General features: G+C 51.7%; 1 protein-coding gene across 2 annotated transcripts in view; it reads right to left on the bottom strand.

Moving 5' to 3' along the window:
- The window catches only part of GRIK3 (glutamate ionotropic receptor kainate type subunit 3), a 238,704-nt gene that overhangs the window by 61,365 nt on the left and 161,382 nt on the right, over positions 1-15,957 (bottom strand). For both annotated transcript variants that reach the window (XM_016959390.4, XM_524666.9), the window contains 4 exons: positions 15,207-15,388; positions 12,759-12,812; positions 2,864-3,037; positions 2,132-2,275 (listed from right to left, as the gene is read on the bottom strand). In XM_016959390.4, the coding sequence (XP_016814879.2) occupies positions 2,132-2,275; positions 2,864-3,037; positions 12,759-12,812; positions 15,207-15,388 (554 nt within the window). The remainder of the gene's footprint in view (positions 1-2,131; positions 2,276-2,863; positions 3,038-12,758; positions 12,813-15,206; positions 15,389-15,957) is intronic.

The raw sequence follows: 15,957 nt of genomic DNA, 5'->3' as shown, positions 1-15,957 counted from the left end.
TGTTCAGCACCTGCTACGAGCCAGGCGCTGTCCCTCGTGCGACACACGTGCCAAAACTCACCAATCCTCAGAACAACCTGATGATAAGGTGCTATTGTTATCTCCACTGGACAGAGGAGGACACTGAGGCACAGAAAGCTTCAGTAGCTTGTCCAAGGTTATCCAGTTAAAAAGTGGTGAAGCTTCCAAGTCACTTTTGTCTGGCTCCTAAGGCTCCCAAATTTCCCGATTGAGTCAGAGGAGCAACAGGATCGAGTTGTGGCCTGGGACACTGACACCCTCACAGTGCCCTCGCACAGTGGCTGCTCAGCTGGAGGCCTGCTGAGGAAGGGGGTACAGGGGGCTGGAAGTCAGGTCTCAGAGTTCCCTGAGAGCAAGCTGATGATCGCCCAGCCAGGGCCCTGCTCAGGGCATTGGACAGTGGGATGTCCTGTGCAGTTTTGAGGGATGGGAAGCTGGATGAGGAGAGATCATCAGGCCCTCCTATACCAAAACATCTGGGACTGGAGTCCCTTCTAGGGGTGAAGGAACTACAGCCAGGCACTGAATTCATCCCTCACAATAACTGTGAGGTGGAGTTTGCCGGGTGTGGAAACTGACTCAGAGATGTCCCATAACTTGTCTGAAGCCACACAGCTGGGAAGAGGTAGAGACGAGATCCAAAGGCACATGTGTGGTGCCCTAAAGCCTGTATCTTATCCACATTTATTGTTCTACTGTGTGAGAGGAGCTGTACTTGGCCTCATCTGGAAGCAGCAATGGTGAACTTGGGACGTCAGGGGAAGCTGCCCTCCCTCGACCCCCATCCAAGGTGGGGAGTTTCTGTGCTGTTTGCTCTCGTAGAGCTGCCTTTATTTACATATGGGATTCTCTCCTTTAGTGCTGTGACCTGATGCCTCCCTCTCCAGGATCTGCGTGTGCACAGGCGAGTCTGTTTTAGCTCTGTTGGGCCCCCAGGGCATAGCTAGGAGCCTGGAACCCAGCTGCCAGTCACAAAGTGGGATTGAATAAATGAGTGCGCTCCTAAGAAGGCAGCCGGCTTCATTTCCCGCCCGCTGTGATTGTTACAGAGAGCTCATTTGCCCTTTCTATCTGGAGTCCTTCTAGAGGGCTTCCCCCACTGCCCTTGGTGTTGCCTTGGACATGGTCGCTCCCTCTGGCCCAGGATGACTCTGCCTAGATCTCATACTCCCCAATTTTCTTTGTCTATCATCTGCTGGGATTTGACTCTGGCCAGGTCCTGGGTTAGGTGCTTTGCACATAGTTTTTCACTGTCTTCCCAACACCGCCTTGAGGCAGGCATTCACTATACCATACTGAAGATCAAAGAGTTAATCAGCTCACCCAAAGTCACACAGCTAGTTCTAATAGAGCCAGGATGCAAGTTCAGGCCTTAATTTTCCCCATCCATAAAATGGGGACAATAAGCCCTGCCATCCAAAGCTTACAAGGACAGTGGCCGATGGAGAAGCCTTTGAAATAAAAGTAGGCACTGTGTGTTCCATGGTCTAGGCAGCAGGACAGTTTCCATATTCTCTGGTTTCTCTAGAATCAGCTCCATTGATGGGGTTTTCCACAGGAGAGCTGGTACCAGGAGAGGTGGGTCCCAGTGGGGGTGCTGGCTGGGAAGTTGGTCAGTGGGCCCATGATGTGAAGATGAGTTTGTGGGGCTGATTATTATGTATTGACCCTCTTCCTGCACTAAGCACTTTCCACGCAATGTCTAACTTCATCTCACATGCCCACGAGGTAGGTTATGCTTCATATACCCATTTCACAGATGAGGTGACTGAGGCTCAGCAAGGCTCTCCAGCTCGCCCAAGGTCATACAGCGAGGAAGCAAACACCCTCATCGGTTGTACTTTCAAGCCCACACTGCATCTTGCTGGCAATGCTGACCAGCTGCTGAGCACTTACCACGTGCCCAAGATGTATGCCCCTCAATCATGCCATAAGCTTGGTCCTATGGAGCCCATTTTCACACAGGAAACTGAGGCTCAGAGACATGAGGCAACTTGCCCGAGGTCACATGGATGAGAATCAATCCTTCCTGACTCCCAGACCACTCTGCTGCTCTGCAGGGCCCACAGCCCTGGGGAGACAACCCTGGTGGGGGCTGTGGGGCACTCACCTCCTTGATGAAGTTCATGAAGCGGCCGCCAAAGCGCCAGGCCTTGTGCCGATGGCACTGCAGGGAGTTCACGGTCATCTGTGGTGCCCGCTGGTAGCACACGGACACGATGTGGACGGCGTCGTACAGTAAGGCTGCATCAGTCTGCAGGGAAGGGCCTGCCTGAGAGCGGCTCCCAAGGCCCTCCAGTCCTCAGCCCACCCTGTCCTGTCCCCCTTCTCCTCCCCTGCCACAGGTACATGATGTCCTGGTGAGCGAACAGGCCCGGAGGCCCTGGAGGTGACTCTGTCTACGCCTCTGAGGAGTGGCCAGGCTTGGCTGACTCTGCTGCTCTACAAACATCCTGAGCACCCCCTCTGCAGCTTAGACCTTCTCCTGCCCACCCACCCCACCCCTGCTACCTAGGCCCTGACCACACCTTCTTCTTTCTGCCTTCTCGGCCTTCACGCCTGTGTGTCACAGCCTGAGTTCCTCTGTGACCTGCATCTCTGGGCCTTATTCCTGTTCTTTGTGACCTTTTGCTTACATGTCTGGATCCCCATCAGATGGGTCCCTTGGGGAGGGACTGTCTGTTTCACGTTTGTGTCCCCAATCCCTAGCCTGGGGTCTGGCTGACACATGGAAGGTCTCAAGAAGAGAAGTGGTGGAGGGAAGAAAGAAACGAGGAAGGAGAGAAGAAAAGAAGGGAGGCAGGTGGGAAGTCCCTGGAATTCACCTCACCAGCCGCCTTACCATCATCACTCCATCCAGCAGGCCAGACTCGGCCCGGGGAGCTGCCTGCAGCCGCTCCGTGGACCACTTCTCCACAATGGCCGAGACGTGTGGGTTGTCCACATTGAGAATCCGGAATCCTGTCAGGTTCACGCCTGAGTAGCGGTAGGGCTCCAGGTCTAAAGCGTAGAGATCCTGGATAGAGAGAGGTTTGTGTAAACCAAGGCATGCTCACTGCTGAGAACTCCAGCCCCGCCTCCTACCCACTCCCTAATCAGGGCCGCCCCAGGGCCTGAGGTCGCAGCTTCCGGCAAAGCCCTGCAGAGGGGGTGCGGGATATCGGGGTAGTCACAGGAGCACCCATAGGACCACTGCCCCTGGAGTCTGACTCAGAACTTGGGCAACTGATCCTCCATGCTAACCAGGGGATCTCAGCCTGTTTCTTCATCCACAAATGGGGTTCAATCCCCTTTCTAGGACCCAGTGAAATAGTTCACATAAAATACCCAGCCTCACATGCAGAGGAAGCTTAATGATGCTGCTTCCTTTCAAAAGGGGAGACCTACTAGTTCTGGGCATCTTGTTACATAGAGGGAGGCTGAAGGGAGCATTTTATCCCCTAGAAGAGGATATTTAAAGATAGTCTTTTCTGCCTAGGAGTCAAAAAGTATGGCCCTCTTCTCTCCCCCTTTCCCCCCGATCCCAGCCAGGACCTCCTCATCCCTTGCCTCCTAGGAGCAGCTGAGCAGCGGTCAGCCTGTCTGTCGTGGGCCAGGCAGGTCCTGCCAAGGGTCCAGGAGAACAGGGTCTCAATGCAGGCAAGGCTGGCTGTAGCCCCGCCCTGCAGCTCTGGCTCTGGGGGCAGGGTGGGCTGGTGAAGGAAGGAGGCCGAGAGGGGAAGCAGGTGGAGGGAGAAGCCAGGTGTCCCTAAGCTAGGAGAGATGGCGGCAGAGGACGTGGCAGGTGGGAGTGAGGAACAAAGCTGAGCTCTGTCCTGCTGAAAACCACCCAAACCTGGAAATCAGGCAGAAGGGTAGCGGTGCGTTTTTCCAACATGACAATGAAACATAGTTTACCAGGCCCCCCAGTATTACTTCATTCTTCTGGAGAATGCACCTGGGTTTGACTTCATTGTCAGCTACTTGTTAAAAGTTCAGACTCTGGGTTAATTTGCAGAATTTTGTCAAATAGAGGAGATACTCCCCAAGGTTGTGGTTTTATTGCCTTACAGGACATTATTCCATTTTCTATCCGACCTAGAAGTCTTAGTCTATGCTCCCCGCAACCCTACCTGAAATACCTATAAATACCCAATTCCTCAAATGCTCCTTGAGTCAGCTTTTCCATCCTACTGGTTCCCTCGTTTGTGAGTTGAATCCATCTCTGACGCACGTTCCTTCTATATTTGCATAAGACTCATGGTTTTGAGTTTTTGAAATATATACTTGCACAGTCTAGATTGGCCCTATCCCACTAGTGGGGAAACTGAGTCTTGAGGTCACTGTCTGAGCTCCTCCTCATCTACTGTCTATACTCTCCCACACTCTCCCCTCACTAAGCTGCCCTCCTTCTGGCCCCCAGCCTGTCTTCTCCCCTGAGCCCCCCACTTAGTCACTCCATCTGGTGCTGGGAGGGAGAGGCTGGGGACACACTTGGGCTGTGCTTGACTCTCTGTGACTGCCACCGTCATGGGGAGCATCCAGCCCCATCACAGCCGCAGCTTTGGCGAAATCAACAATGACTCATGGAAGGATGATGAGTGATAAAGCCTAGAGACCTTTCACTCTGGACTGGCTTCCTCTGGTCTCTGAGATGTCTCTAATGGGCACTAAACTTATCCTGTTCCTCCTGCATCCCCAAAGTGGCCTCCTTCTGGAATGCACTGTGTTGGTTTCCTCTTCAATGATTTGGGGAGTAGGGAAGGGGTTTGGAGCAGACTTAAGCCCTGGCAAGAAAGTCTGGTCCCAAGCTTGCCCAAATAAATATGGCCTTGATTCAAGGTCAGAATCTGGGACGGGGAAGGGGCTGGGTGACAGAGGAGGGAGGGGTTTCAGCAGATGGGGGCTTCCCTCTGAGATGGCCAGAGGGTGTCTCTGTGGCCCCAGTTTCAGTAGGGCGGGGGGGGGTGGCAGTGCTCAGCCCTGCACAAGGACTCCATGGCTTCATCTTCACAGCCCCCTGTGAAGGAGGCATTGAATAGCACTCTATTCTATTTTTATAGATGAGAAAAGAGAGTTTCGGAGAGGTGAGGTGACTTACCTAAGGTCACATAGCTCATACAAGTCAGAGTTGAATTTGTACCCAGGTCTATTTCAATGGTGTGCTGCCACTGGCTCACACTGGCTAGTGGGAGCTGAATGTTAGCATTTCTTCCCTACTCTGCCTTCAGTGACATTACATGGCTAGCTTGGTATTGGCCATGGTGGGAGTATTTGTGCCATGGACATTTGCAAGCATTACAAATCAGGATTTCTGTGTTTTGTCTTTTTTCTCCCTTTCAGAGAGCTGGTTGTTAAACATTGACTGATGCATCGTTGATTGTCTTACTCCAAACCCTCTATGTTCTATGTCCTCGGTGGGTGTCCAGGACAAGACGTGCATCAGAGCTGTCTTTGGGGATTTTATGTTTGTAGAGTATGAACCACACCTAGATACTCTGATGCATAGTCTGTGGTGGAGCCTGGAGTCTGTGTTTTGAGAAGCCACTGAGCGATTACTCGTGACTGAGAAACACACACAGATGGGTCTGGGTTTAGATCAGGATGCCTCTCGAATCAGAGAAGGGCAGCAAAGAGGGGAGAGAATAAACATCCCAGAAGAGGTCTCCCTCCCTCAGCTCCTCCAGGGCGGCTCCCTGAGGCGGCCAGAATGGGCCAGACCACCTGGGCTCGAGTTTCACCCTCTCTCCTCATCTCAGTTGCCTCATCTGCAAAATGGGGTTGAAAGTGCCACCTACCATATAGAGTTGCCAAGGAAAAGAAGTGAGTTTGTAGATGCCCTTAGAACATGTCTGGGACATATCAAACATCATGTATGTGTTTGACACATGTTTATGTTCTGCCTCATCTGGCAGGAGGTTGTGACAGCTACTGGGTACAGCCCCCAGGGCAGACATAGGTTGGGGTCTTCCTACCTTACTCGTCTTGGCAATATCAGAACAAGCACAGTCAGCTCACATTTACTGAGCACCTACAAATCTCAGAATGGCAGGCATTGTTCAAAGTACCTTACTTGTATTAACTCATTGATTCACATAGGCACACTACTAGGATGGTGTTATTATCACCCCATTTTAGAGGAAAGAACTGAACCACACAGATATTAGGCCTTTTGCTCAAGGTTCCGTAACTGGGGAGTGACAGAGTCAACACCAGGCTACCCAGCTCCAGAGCCCTCCCTCTTCCCTATGATGACGCATCTCCTCCTACCCAGAGGATCTACCTGCCCAGCCCCCAACTCATGCCCACTGCCAGGGCAGTTACCCTCCGGGCAGGGACTAGAGGGATCTTTCTAAGGTATAAATCCAAGCCTGTCATTTCCACACTTCAAATACTTCCATGACTCCTTGTAGTCTTTTCAGAATACAGTACAAATTCCTTAGTAGAGTTTTCCAAAGCTCTCCACCCCTCCAGCCTCACTTTCCCTCCTACCCTCTCAAATTTTTTGTCCCAGGATGCAAGTTCAGGCCTTAATTTTCCCAGTCTCGCTGGCCCCTGTCCCCTTTGTCCTGCTTCTCGTCCCTCTGTCCAGCACCTTTGTATGCCTTCTATTTCCAGGCAAGAATGCTTGTCTTCTTGACCTCTCTTGGGTGAGCTATTCTCCAAGAATCAGCTCAAGCATCACCTCTTCCAGGAAGCTTCTCCTGATTGCTCCTATACACATGCACAACAGAGTGGGTCAGAGGCGATTCTGCTCTTATCCTGAGACTTCTGGGCTTTCATGCCACTGGTAACAACTGCTTGTGTCTGGGTCTGTCTCCCCTATGAGCTATGGGCTGAATATTCCTGTTACCCAAAGTGGAAAGAAGGGTCAGCCAGCTGAGTGGCTCCTGGGGCACTTAAGCATCACTGAGAAGAGCATGGAATGTAGCGACAAGTGTTTCACATCCTCTCAGGGGCAGCTTCAAGGAAGGGCAGATGAAAATACTAGGTTGGTGCAAAAGTCGTTGTGGTTTTTGTTATTATTTTAATGGCACCAACCCAATACCCTCCCCATGATATAAGTGTTATTGCCGGGAAGTGGCATTAATTGTGATTGTTTATCTATTAACTTATTATAATTCTTTTTTCACCTCCAGGCTTTTACCTACACGTGACATGTAACAGGGGCTCAGCTGGGGCTAATTAACTCAGGGTTATCTACAGACTGGAAGTTTAGGAGAGGGTTGGTAAACTGCCTGGGGTGGAGGATGAGATCTTCCCCAAACGCATTTCAACCAGGAGGGTCTGGGGAGCTGGAAGGATTTCGTTTTGGACAGCGGTGTTATGCAAGTTTGGGGCCAGGGCTGACCTGCTGCGACCATGGAAGAGAAGCTGAGCTCTGCCTACAGGGGGCGCTCTCCTCACCTTTCCTTGCATGGCGTTCAGTCTCTTCTCCAATTCAGTGTTGACCTGATATCTAAGGCTTGAAAGATGCCAAAGCTTTAGACTGCCCAGGGCCTCCATGACTCGATTTACCCTCATCTAGGTAACCAGAGGCCAACCTGACTCAGTGTGAAGGGCAGCATCTCTGGCCTTGGTGGGGGCTTTGGTGCTGGTGGAACCAGCCCTTCTGGTCTCCAGAGGCAGCATTTGGTCTGTTGAGACTGACACAGAGGCTGCAGCTGATCACAGCCCTGGAGGGGGAAGGTTGGGGTGGCAGTGATTGGGATGACCTTCCTCCCTGTCACCCCTGAGCCTGGGCTTAGCTGCAAAGTGTTGTAGGGCCTGTGGCACGGAGTGCCCCCATCCCCGTGACACGAGGACAATGACAATGGGGAGCTGGTGAAGAGGCTCTTTTGTCCAGCTCCAATTTTTTTTTTTTTTAATTCAGACTGCCCAGGGCCAAGACCCCAAGTGCTGTACACTGTGAACTGTGTGCAACCTTGCTGCTTGGCAAAAAGTTGTGTTCTCGATGCCAAATGTTGACACACTGAATTCAGTATCGACGAGGGACCTTTTAGAAACATTCAGCATAACATAATAGACTAATTCATTAGCACCCCATGGGTCTGAATGGGTAGGAGCTGAAGCTTGGAAAACATCGCCTTAAGGAATGACAGATGAAAATATCTTCCCCATGATATCACTGTTATTGCCAGGAAGTGGCATTAATTGTGATTGCTTATCTATTAATTTATTATAATTCTTTTTTCACCTCCAGGCTTTTACCTTCACATGACATGTACCAGGGGCTCAGCTGGGGCTGATTAATGCGAGGTTATCTGGGAATGGCTCAAAGCTGGTTGGAACAGATAATGGCAGCTGGGGTAATTAAAATGTCTTCTGCATGGAAGAAACAAATTTGGAGAATTTTTTTTGGAGGCAAAGAGTTGGTGATGTGGGTTTCCTAAAGGGAAGGAGATAAATGCCAGATGCCACTGTCCCCCCAAATAAGCCACAACTGACCAATGGGCACAAAGAGGGAGGATCACGAGGTAGAGACCTCAGCAACAGGGCCGGAAGTGGATCCTGAAGACCGGAAGCAGGATATGACTGAGGGAGAGGACCAGGGGGACACAGCTTGTGCTCCAACCGATGGGGTTCTGCTGGGAGATACTGTGGGAGAACCCGTCCCATACTCCACTGCAAAACTGTGTGTATTGCAAGGGCTGTGCCTCCCTGGAAGGGTCCATTCTTCCCGACCCTCAGATTGTGTGGGGAGGAAGGACAGTCAGCTGGAACAGCCAAGGACAGGACCAGGAGTCAGGAGCCAAGGCCTCTTGTCACTGAGCTGCTATGAAACTTCAGGAAGTGCCTGATGCCAGGTTTCCCCACCAGTCAATGGGGAGTGCAAAGTGCCCTGTTGCTGGCCTCAAATGTGTAAATAGGAAAATCAGAGGGCTTTCTTCTTGCTTTCTTTTTTAAAGTGACAGGGTCTGGCTCTGTCCTCTAGGCTGGAGTGCAGCGGTGCAATCATAGCTCACGGTAGCCTGTAACTCCTGGGCTCAGGCAATCCTTCTGCCTCAGTTTGCCTTCCAAGTAGCTGGGACTACAGGCCTGCCCGACTATGCCTGGCTAATATTTTTATTTTTGTAGAGATAGGGTCTCACTATGTTGCCTAGGCTGGTCTTGTACTGGCCTCAAGTGATCCCCTTGCCTTGGCCTCCCAAACAGTTGGGATTACTGGTGTGAGCCACAATGTCCAGCCCTAAAATCAGAGGGTTTTGGAACTGGTGTAGCATGGGAGCTGCTGGGATTTCAGGAGGCTCCGTTTCCCCATTGACCTCAATTACCACACCTGAACCAACATGGTCAGGCATTGTGTGGAATCTCAGCCAGCCAGAGGAGGCCAGGGAACACTTGGTGTGGACTTTCAGCGTGATAGGTTTCAGCAGAGGGCTTTGGAGCTGGACAGCTCCCTGCTGCGAAAAAATCCTTGCTCTGCTCCTTTCTTGCAGAGTGACTTTGAGCCTCAGTTTCCACGTTTCTATAAAACTGGGAGAGTCTATCTCCCTTGGAAAGTTGTTCTGAATTTTGGATGGGATGGGGTATGTTGAGCACACAGAAAACAAAAGCAGGATATTTAGTTTATTTAACACTTACACAGTAATAAGTGTCAAGCATTGTTCTAAGCATTTTATGACGTCAATGCACTCAGCATAACAATCCTGTGAGGTAGTAATATTACTGTCACCATTGTATAGATGAGAAAATGAGGTACAGAGAGGTTAAGTAACTTGCCCAAGGGAGTGGAAGAGTCTCAATTCTAACTCAGGCCAACTGGGATCGGAGTGGTTTTAACTGACTGCTGCTATGATGATGTGTTGACAATTTCACGGATTACTTTCCACATTGCATTGCAGTCATCCATCCATCCATCCATCCAGCCGTGCGTCCACCCATCCTTCCATCCATCCAGACATTAATGAGCACCTACTATGTGCCAGCTTCTATTTGGGTGCTGGGGACAGAGAGTTTAACTGGGCACAGTTCTTGTTTCTTATATACATGAAGGAAGCCACCAGCTTGTGAGCTTTGTGTTGAATCCATCTATGTACACCCCTCCCACCCAAGTGCCTAGTGCAGTGCCCAGGACCTTGGAGAGCATTTGTATATGACTGCTGGATAAATGAATCAGTGGATGATTAAGAAAATGAAGCAAAATGGACACTGGCCGGGGCTAGTCTCTGTTCCCTAGAGACTTTAGCACACCACAGCTACCCTGGGTACATCATATCCCAGTTGACCATCCATTCCTCCTCTGCCTCTTCTCACCATCTCTTTCTCTGATTATCACCCACTTTCCCAGGTCCAATTGTGGACTGGCTGAGCATCAGTCAATGTTTCTCAATGGGGCACCATAGCCATCTGGGGCTGGACAACTCATCTCCAGAATCTTGCCCATCATAGAATGTCTAGCATCCCTGATCCCCACTCACTAATTTCCAGTCTTGGTGACAAATAAATGACTAGCTCCCACATAGCTAAATGCTCCCAGGGTGAGGGTTGTGTCACCAGCAAGATTGCAGAAACCACCCTTGGGACAGACGACGACTACTTCTTGGCCAATCAGCTGAGGTCTGCCCATGGGTAGAGAGAAAGAATGCTCTCTAAGGTCCTGGGCACTGAGCTAGGCACTTGGGTGGGAGGGGTGTACAGAGATGGATCCAACACAGAATATAAGATAGAGCCACCAAGCAGAAAGCCTTGGGACATTGGGAGGTTCCAGTAGAATTGGGGTCAGAGCAGGAACAAAATCTTCCTATCTCCTTCACCCACCCTGAGTACTGCCCTCGCCACCCACTCTGTCTGCACAGGGCTTGTGATTAAACCCCCTCTGGGCCTTGCTCCAAGTCCCAGCTGTAAATATCCTATTAAAAGCATCTCTGCCTGGCTCAAGCCTCATTCCAAGGCCAGGGTGGGGGGTTGTTGAGTTGGTAAAATGGCAGGGCCTGAAGCTTTGGCCCCTCAGCCCTGCAGCCTGGCTGACCTTCCAGGACAAGACTCTGGGGAAGGCACCACCCCAGTGACCCCAGTACCTTCCACGTTAATGCCATTGGCCACTGGGGTCAAGATCGAAGGTCTTAAAGAGAGGATCCTAGTGTCCCCGGGTCCAGGAGTTGCTCTCAGCACCCTAAGATCTCAGGATGGGATGGGGAGGGCTGCCATGAGTGGGGAGAAAGTTGTGGACCCCTGGAATGTGCCCCACCCCACCTTCCCAGTCTTGCTCCTCTGCCCTGCTCCCAGCTCTGGACAGAGGTAGAGTTTCAGGGGTCTGGTAGCCTCCATTGACTTTCCAGGAGACAGCATGGCAGGAAGAAGCCAGCTTAAGTGGGCGGAAATCCAGAAGGGATTCAGGGGAGCTGGCTTCACTCTGCCTGATCTCATTCGCCAGCTTCCAGGATTCCTTTCTCCCAGCATGGCTCCTGGCAGGTCTCCAGGTCTGAGCCCTGGATCAGGAGAATCGCAGGGTGGCTCCTGAGCTCTGCTGTGGGCACAGGGTGCAGAGGGAGGGACTGTAGGGAGGATAAGTGCTTAATAACCAGCTCTCTGGGGGAGGCGGCTCTTATTTGTAGCATTTGCTCACTTCCATTGTGTAAGCATTCCCATCACAGTGATTTCAAGCTACCAACATGACATGGACTTAGGAGGAGATAATGCAATTGGCTCTCGCCCGCTGGATCAAGCCAGCTCCTGCATACCATGAAGAGCTAACTTGCCTCTTGGCCTTTGCTTATGCTGTTCCTTCTGCATACAATGTCCTTCCTCTTTCTCCCTTGGTGAACTCCTATGGATCTTTCGAGGCCTAGTTCAAGTATCTGGTTTTCTGTAAGACTGCCTCAAACTTCCCGCCTTCCACCAGACCCTCAGAACCTACGGGGTCGTAGATGCTGGGTAGGGAGAGCTAGCTGGGTGCTGGATAAATGAATGAATATGGTTAGAGGCCTACAGGGCTGCAGTGGCTGGGCAGACACATACTGCAGGAGGCTTTTTGAAAAGCGACAGGATTGTCAGTGAGGCTGTCACTCACCCCAGACCTGGGATGGGTGGAATAGTCTGCCCAGGGCCCCAGCAGGGTCTGAAGGTGTCTATCTGCAAGGCAGTGAGGCTCAGGGTGGGTGCCCTTTTGGCACAGGAATCTCTTTATTCTGCTGAACTCAGGCCACAGCTAATTATCCTAATGGGTTTAAATGGCCCTAAATGTTCTCAGAGTTTGGACAGGACCCATCTGGAGCCTGTAGGTGGGCTGGGCTAGCTGACAGTGAGTGGGCAGACTTCAGTATGAATGTGGACAGAATCCAAAGCGACAATTCCCGTGAGGCCCGAGATATGCGTGGGGAAGTGTGGGCTAGGAACCGAGGGCCATGATAATCATAATAGTGAATACTTCCAGAGCTCCTCATGTACCAGGCACTGCGTGTTACCTTACTAACTCATTTGGTGCTCACAGTAATCCTAGGAGGCAGAAGCCCATTTTGCAGAGGAAGAAACTGAGGCAGGGAGGTTAAGTGACTTAGCCAAGGAACCACAGTGGTGAGCAGAGGAGCTGGTGTTCACATTGGCTCCAGAGTTCACATCCTTAATTATAACATGATGCTGCCTCTCACAAGTGGGCAGGTCACAAAGACATATTTGTGCCCTTACCTGGGGCCACCCCTACAGCCTGAGGAAGCTGCAGCAATTGTCTTCAGTGGGCTGGCCCAGGCTAAGCCACAATGAACTTGATCCATGAGAGTCCCACCCCTTTCCCGTGCCAGGACCCAGAGGTACATTACCAGAGTGGTGAAGATGAAGTGGTAGTACTCAGTCATCATGCCCATGGCCATGGCCTGCGGAAAAGCAGAGTGTTAGTGATCAGCAGGGAACCCCTGAGCAGCCCTCCCCGCATCCCCACCTAGGACTGAGAATGGGACTGGCAGTGGGTTGGGGAAGGCTGGCTGCTTGGAGTAAGGTGACCTCTGAGACCACCTCTGAACAGTGACAATGACTGCCTGGCAGACAGCAGTGGATTTCACACTGGAGTGTGCTGTAAAGTCACCTGGGACAGATTAAAATGCAGATTTTTGGGTCACATTCTTCAAAGATTCCAAATTCTGCAGGGCCCGTGGGGTCTAGCTGCCTCTTTTGAGTAAGCGTCTCCCGGCCTGCCACACTTAGAGAAATGCTGATGGCGTCAGTCTGAGGCTGTCTTCTCAAGTGCCCTGGACTCCATTCAGCTGAGCTCCCTGTCCTGGATCCAGAGGCAGTACATTTCCCCCCAACCCTGCTAACCCCCTGGCCCAGTCAGGCCTGAGCTGGGAGGTCTGTCTTCAGCCTCCCCAAGAAGGGCTGAGGCATCCCTGCTCCCTTAGTCCTGGCTGACCACAAAGCAGGCCACATGGCCACTGTGGAATTCTTACTGTCTGCCATCATGAAGTCTACATTATCTATAGTTTATGTATTTTATTAGAAGCCTGTAATCTATTCTACTAATGACTATAATGCATTTTCTACAGAGTTCCTCAGAATGCTGGGCCCACAGAGGGCTCTGGGGAAAATGTCACTGGTTCAAGTACACTTTGCAAATGCTGCCCATTCCCTCCCACCTTTGAAGAGTCACAGCCCACCTCAGCACGTTAAAGGCTCAGAGAAGTCCTGCAAGAAGCTGACTGGCTTAACTTCGTTTAAATCTGGCTTTGGCTCAGCTCAGAATCTTCATTTCTAATTCCAGAATTTTAAAAATCAGACAGACCTGGGAGTCCATTCTGGCTTCCTGCCTGGATGACCTTGGGTCCGTTACTTTCCCCTTGAGCCTCAGTTTCCTTACCTATAAATTGGGCACGAGAATTCTCCCTGTTTCCCAGTGTGGTGATAAATGAGGAGCTACATGGACCCGGCAGAGAGCAACTGCTGAGTAAACCAAAGCCATGATTGTCACCATTCTTCTGTTACACATGCTGTCTGGGTGGCGGGGGTGGGGGTAGGGGGGAGAAGAGGCACTGGGCACAGCTGATCGGGAGGCTGGGGGTTATGGGCTTTCTGGGGCGTGTGTGTTTCCTTGACAGCAGCTTTAAAGATGCCCAACGCTGGGTGTCAACTGCCTGCTGGGTGTCAGAAGAAACTCCTGATGTTTTCCTTGTTGCACTGAAGGCTCCATAATGGTATGAGATGGGGATTATGAACCTCATCTACAGAGGAGGGGAATGACTCCTGGGCCTCTTGCTCCAGGGCACACAACGTGAAAGGGCAGAAGCAGAACTCAAACCCTCAAATGAGCCTTTGAAGTGCGGTGTAAAGAAGCTTCCTTTGTGAGGAGCCAGGGATAGAGGCTGCCATTCAGGCCTGGCATCCCCGATGGGGCTCAACTGGAGGATGGGACTTGAGCCCCTCAAGGCCTCGAGAACACTCCGGCTCAGCGTGTCTCCTCCTGCACCCCTTAAATCACCTGGACCCTGAGGGGTCATGTGTCAAAGCCCCACAGAATGCCTCCTCCAGTCACCAGAAATGCTTTCTGGGATGACATAATTGCCTTTTACACAAAGCGCCAGCTCAAATCAGTTTTTGGTTTCAGCTGTGGCACCCTTGGAGTGGGTGGTAGGCGATTTCACTGTTTATTTTCTTAGGTGACTGGCGGAGCTTGGCTCTCGTCCCCAGCAGGCCATGCTGAGTGAGCTGTGTTTGGGAACGAAGGCCCATCCAGGACTGAGAGCCATTCTCCTCCCCCTCTGTCACTGCAGAACTGAGCAGATGGTACGAGAGCCTTGATAAACCTCCCAGTAATAGGAGAGTAACACCAAGTGCCGTGGGCTACGGGGAATTAGTCACTGGAAGAGGCGGTGAGGCATTCTGGGGGCTGTTCCTGAGAATCTGAGGCCTCTCTGCTTCCTGGAGTGCTCTGCCCCTGTGTGGCTGTGGGTACCTCCCGGCAGCCTCTGCCTCCAACCAGCACAGAGGTGGGATGGAAACTCGTGTCTACTCAGCACTCTCCCTGTGTCAGGCTGGGCTGGGTGGATCATCCAACCTCACGCCAACTCACAGAGTAAATACTGCAGTGCCCGTTTTGCTACTGGTGAAAATGAGGCTCAGAGAGGCAAAGTGACCACCCAAGGTCACACAGCAGGAAAGTGGCAGAGCTAGGAGTCAAACTTAGATCTGGCAGCATCACACCCACATTTGGGAAGGGGATGTGGGAGAAGTGGCCAGCAGACCCCAATCATCCCTCCCGGTGGCCAGCACTCACGCACCTGCTTGAGGATCTGGGCCGCCATAGTGTGGCTGCAGTCGAAGATAATGCGGAATTCCCGGCCTCGCTTCATCTCCTTGAGCAAGGGGCGCGAGTCGTCAGAGTCGATGGGGAGCTGACGGATCTTCAGGCGGATGTTGTATCTTGATGGGGCCATGATGAGCTCCTGCAGCCGGATGAGCCCTGAGGGGCCATGGAGCACAAAAGACACACGTGTACCACATGTATCCACAGCTCCAGGCATCCACTTGGACTTGTGTGCACACACATGCCCATGGCCACAGGTCTGCAGACATACACGGACAGAAACGTGGCCCACAGAGACTTGTGCACGTGCATGGACAACACTGGAGAGCAGGTGTGTGTGCACATACAAACACATGGCTACACGCACGTGCATGTCGATATGGGCAGGAATACACTTGGGCTTATCAACACGTGTGTATATGTAGATTAAGGCCTGTGCACACAGTGGTGCAGTACACACATATGTAGATTCAAAAGTAGGCACAGATAGCAAATTCCCACTGACCACACCCATCTGCTTCTCTCTAACCCAGAATGGGTGTAAAGCCTTCAGGGCCTAAATCAGAGTTCACCCCTCTTCTTCTGTACCCACCCCCAACATTGTGAGACATGGGACATGATTTCCCTCAACATCTCCAGTGAGCTGCTTCCAGGATATGGGCACAAAAGGCAGCTCCAGCCTCAGTGGTACTAACCTGTACCAACCACTGGGCTGGGTAAGGCCA

The sequence above is a fragment of the Pan troglodytes genome, chromosome 1 (assembly GCF_028858775.2).
Source record: "Pan troglodytes isolate AG18354 chromosome 1, NHGRI_mPanTro3-v2.0_pri, whole genome shotgun sequence".
Taxonomy (NCBI): domain Eukaryota; kingdom Metazoa; phylum Chordata; class Mammalia; order Primates; family Hominidae; genus Pan; species Pan troglodytes.
Note: the sequence above shows the minus strand (reverse complement) of the source record. Positions and strands in the feature narration are given on the sequence as shown.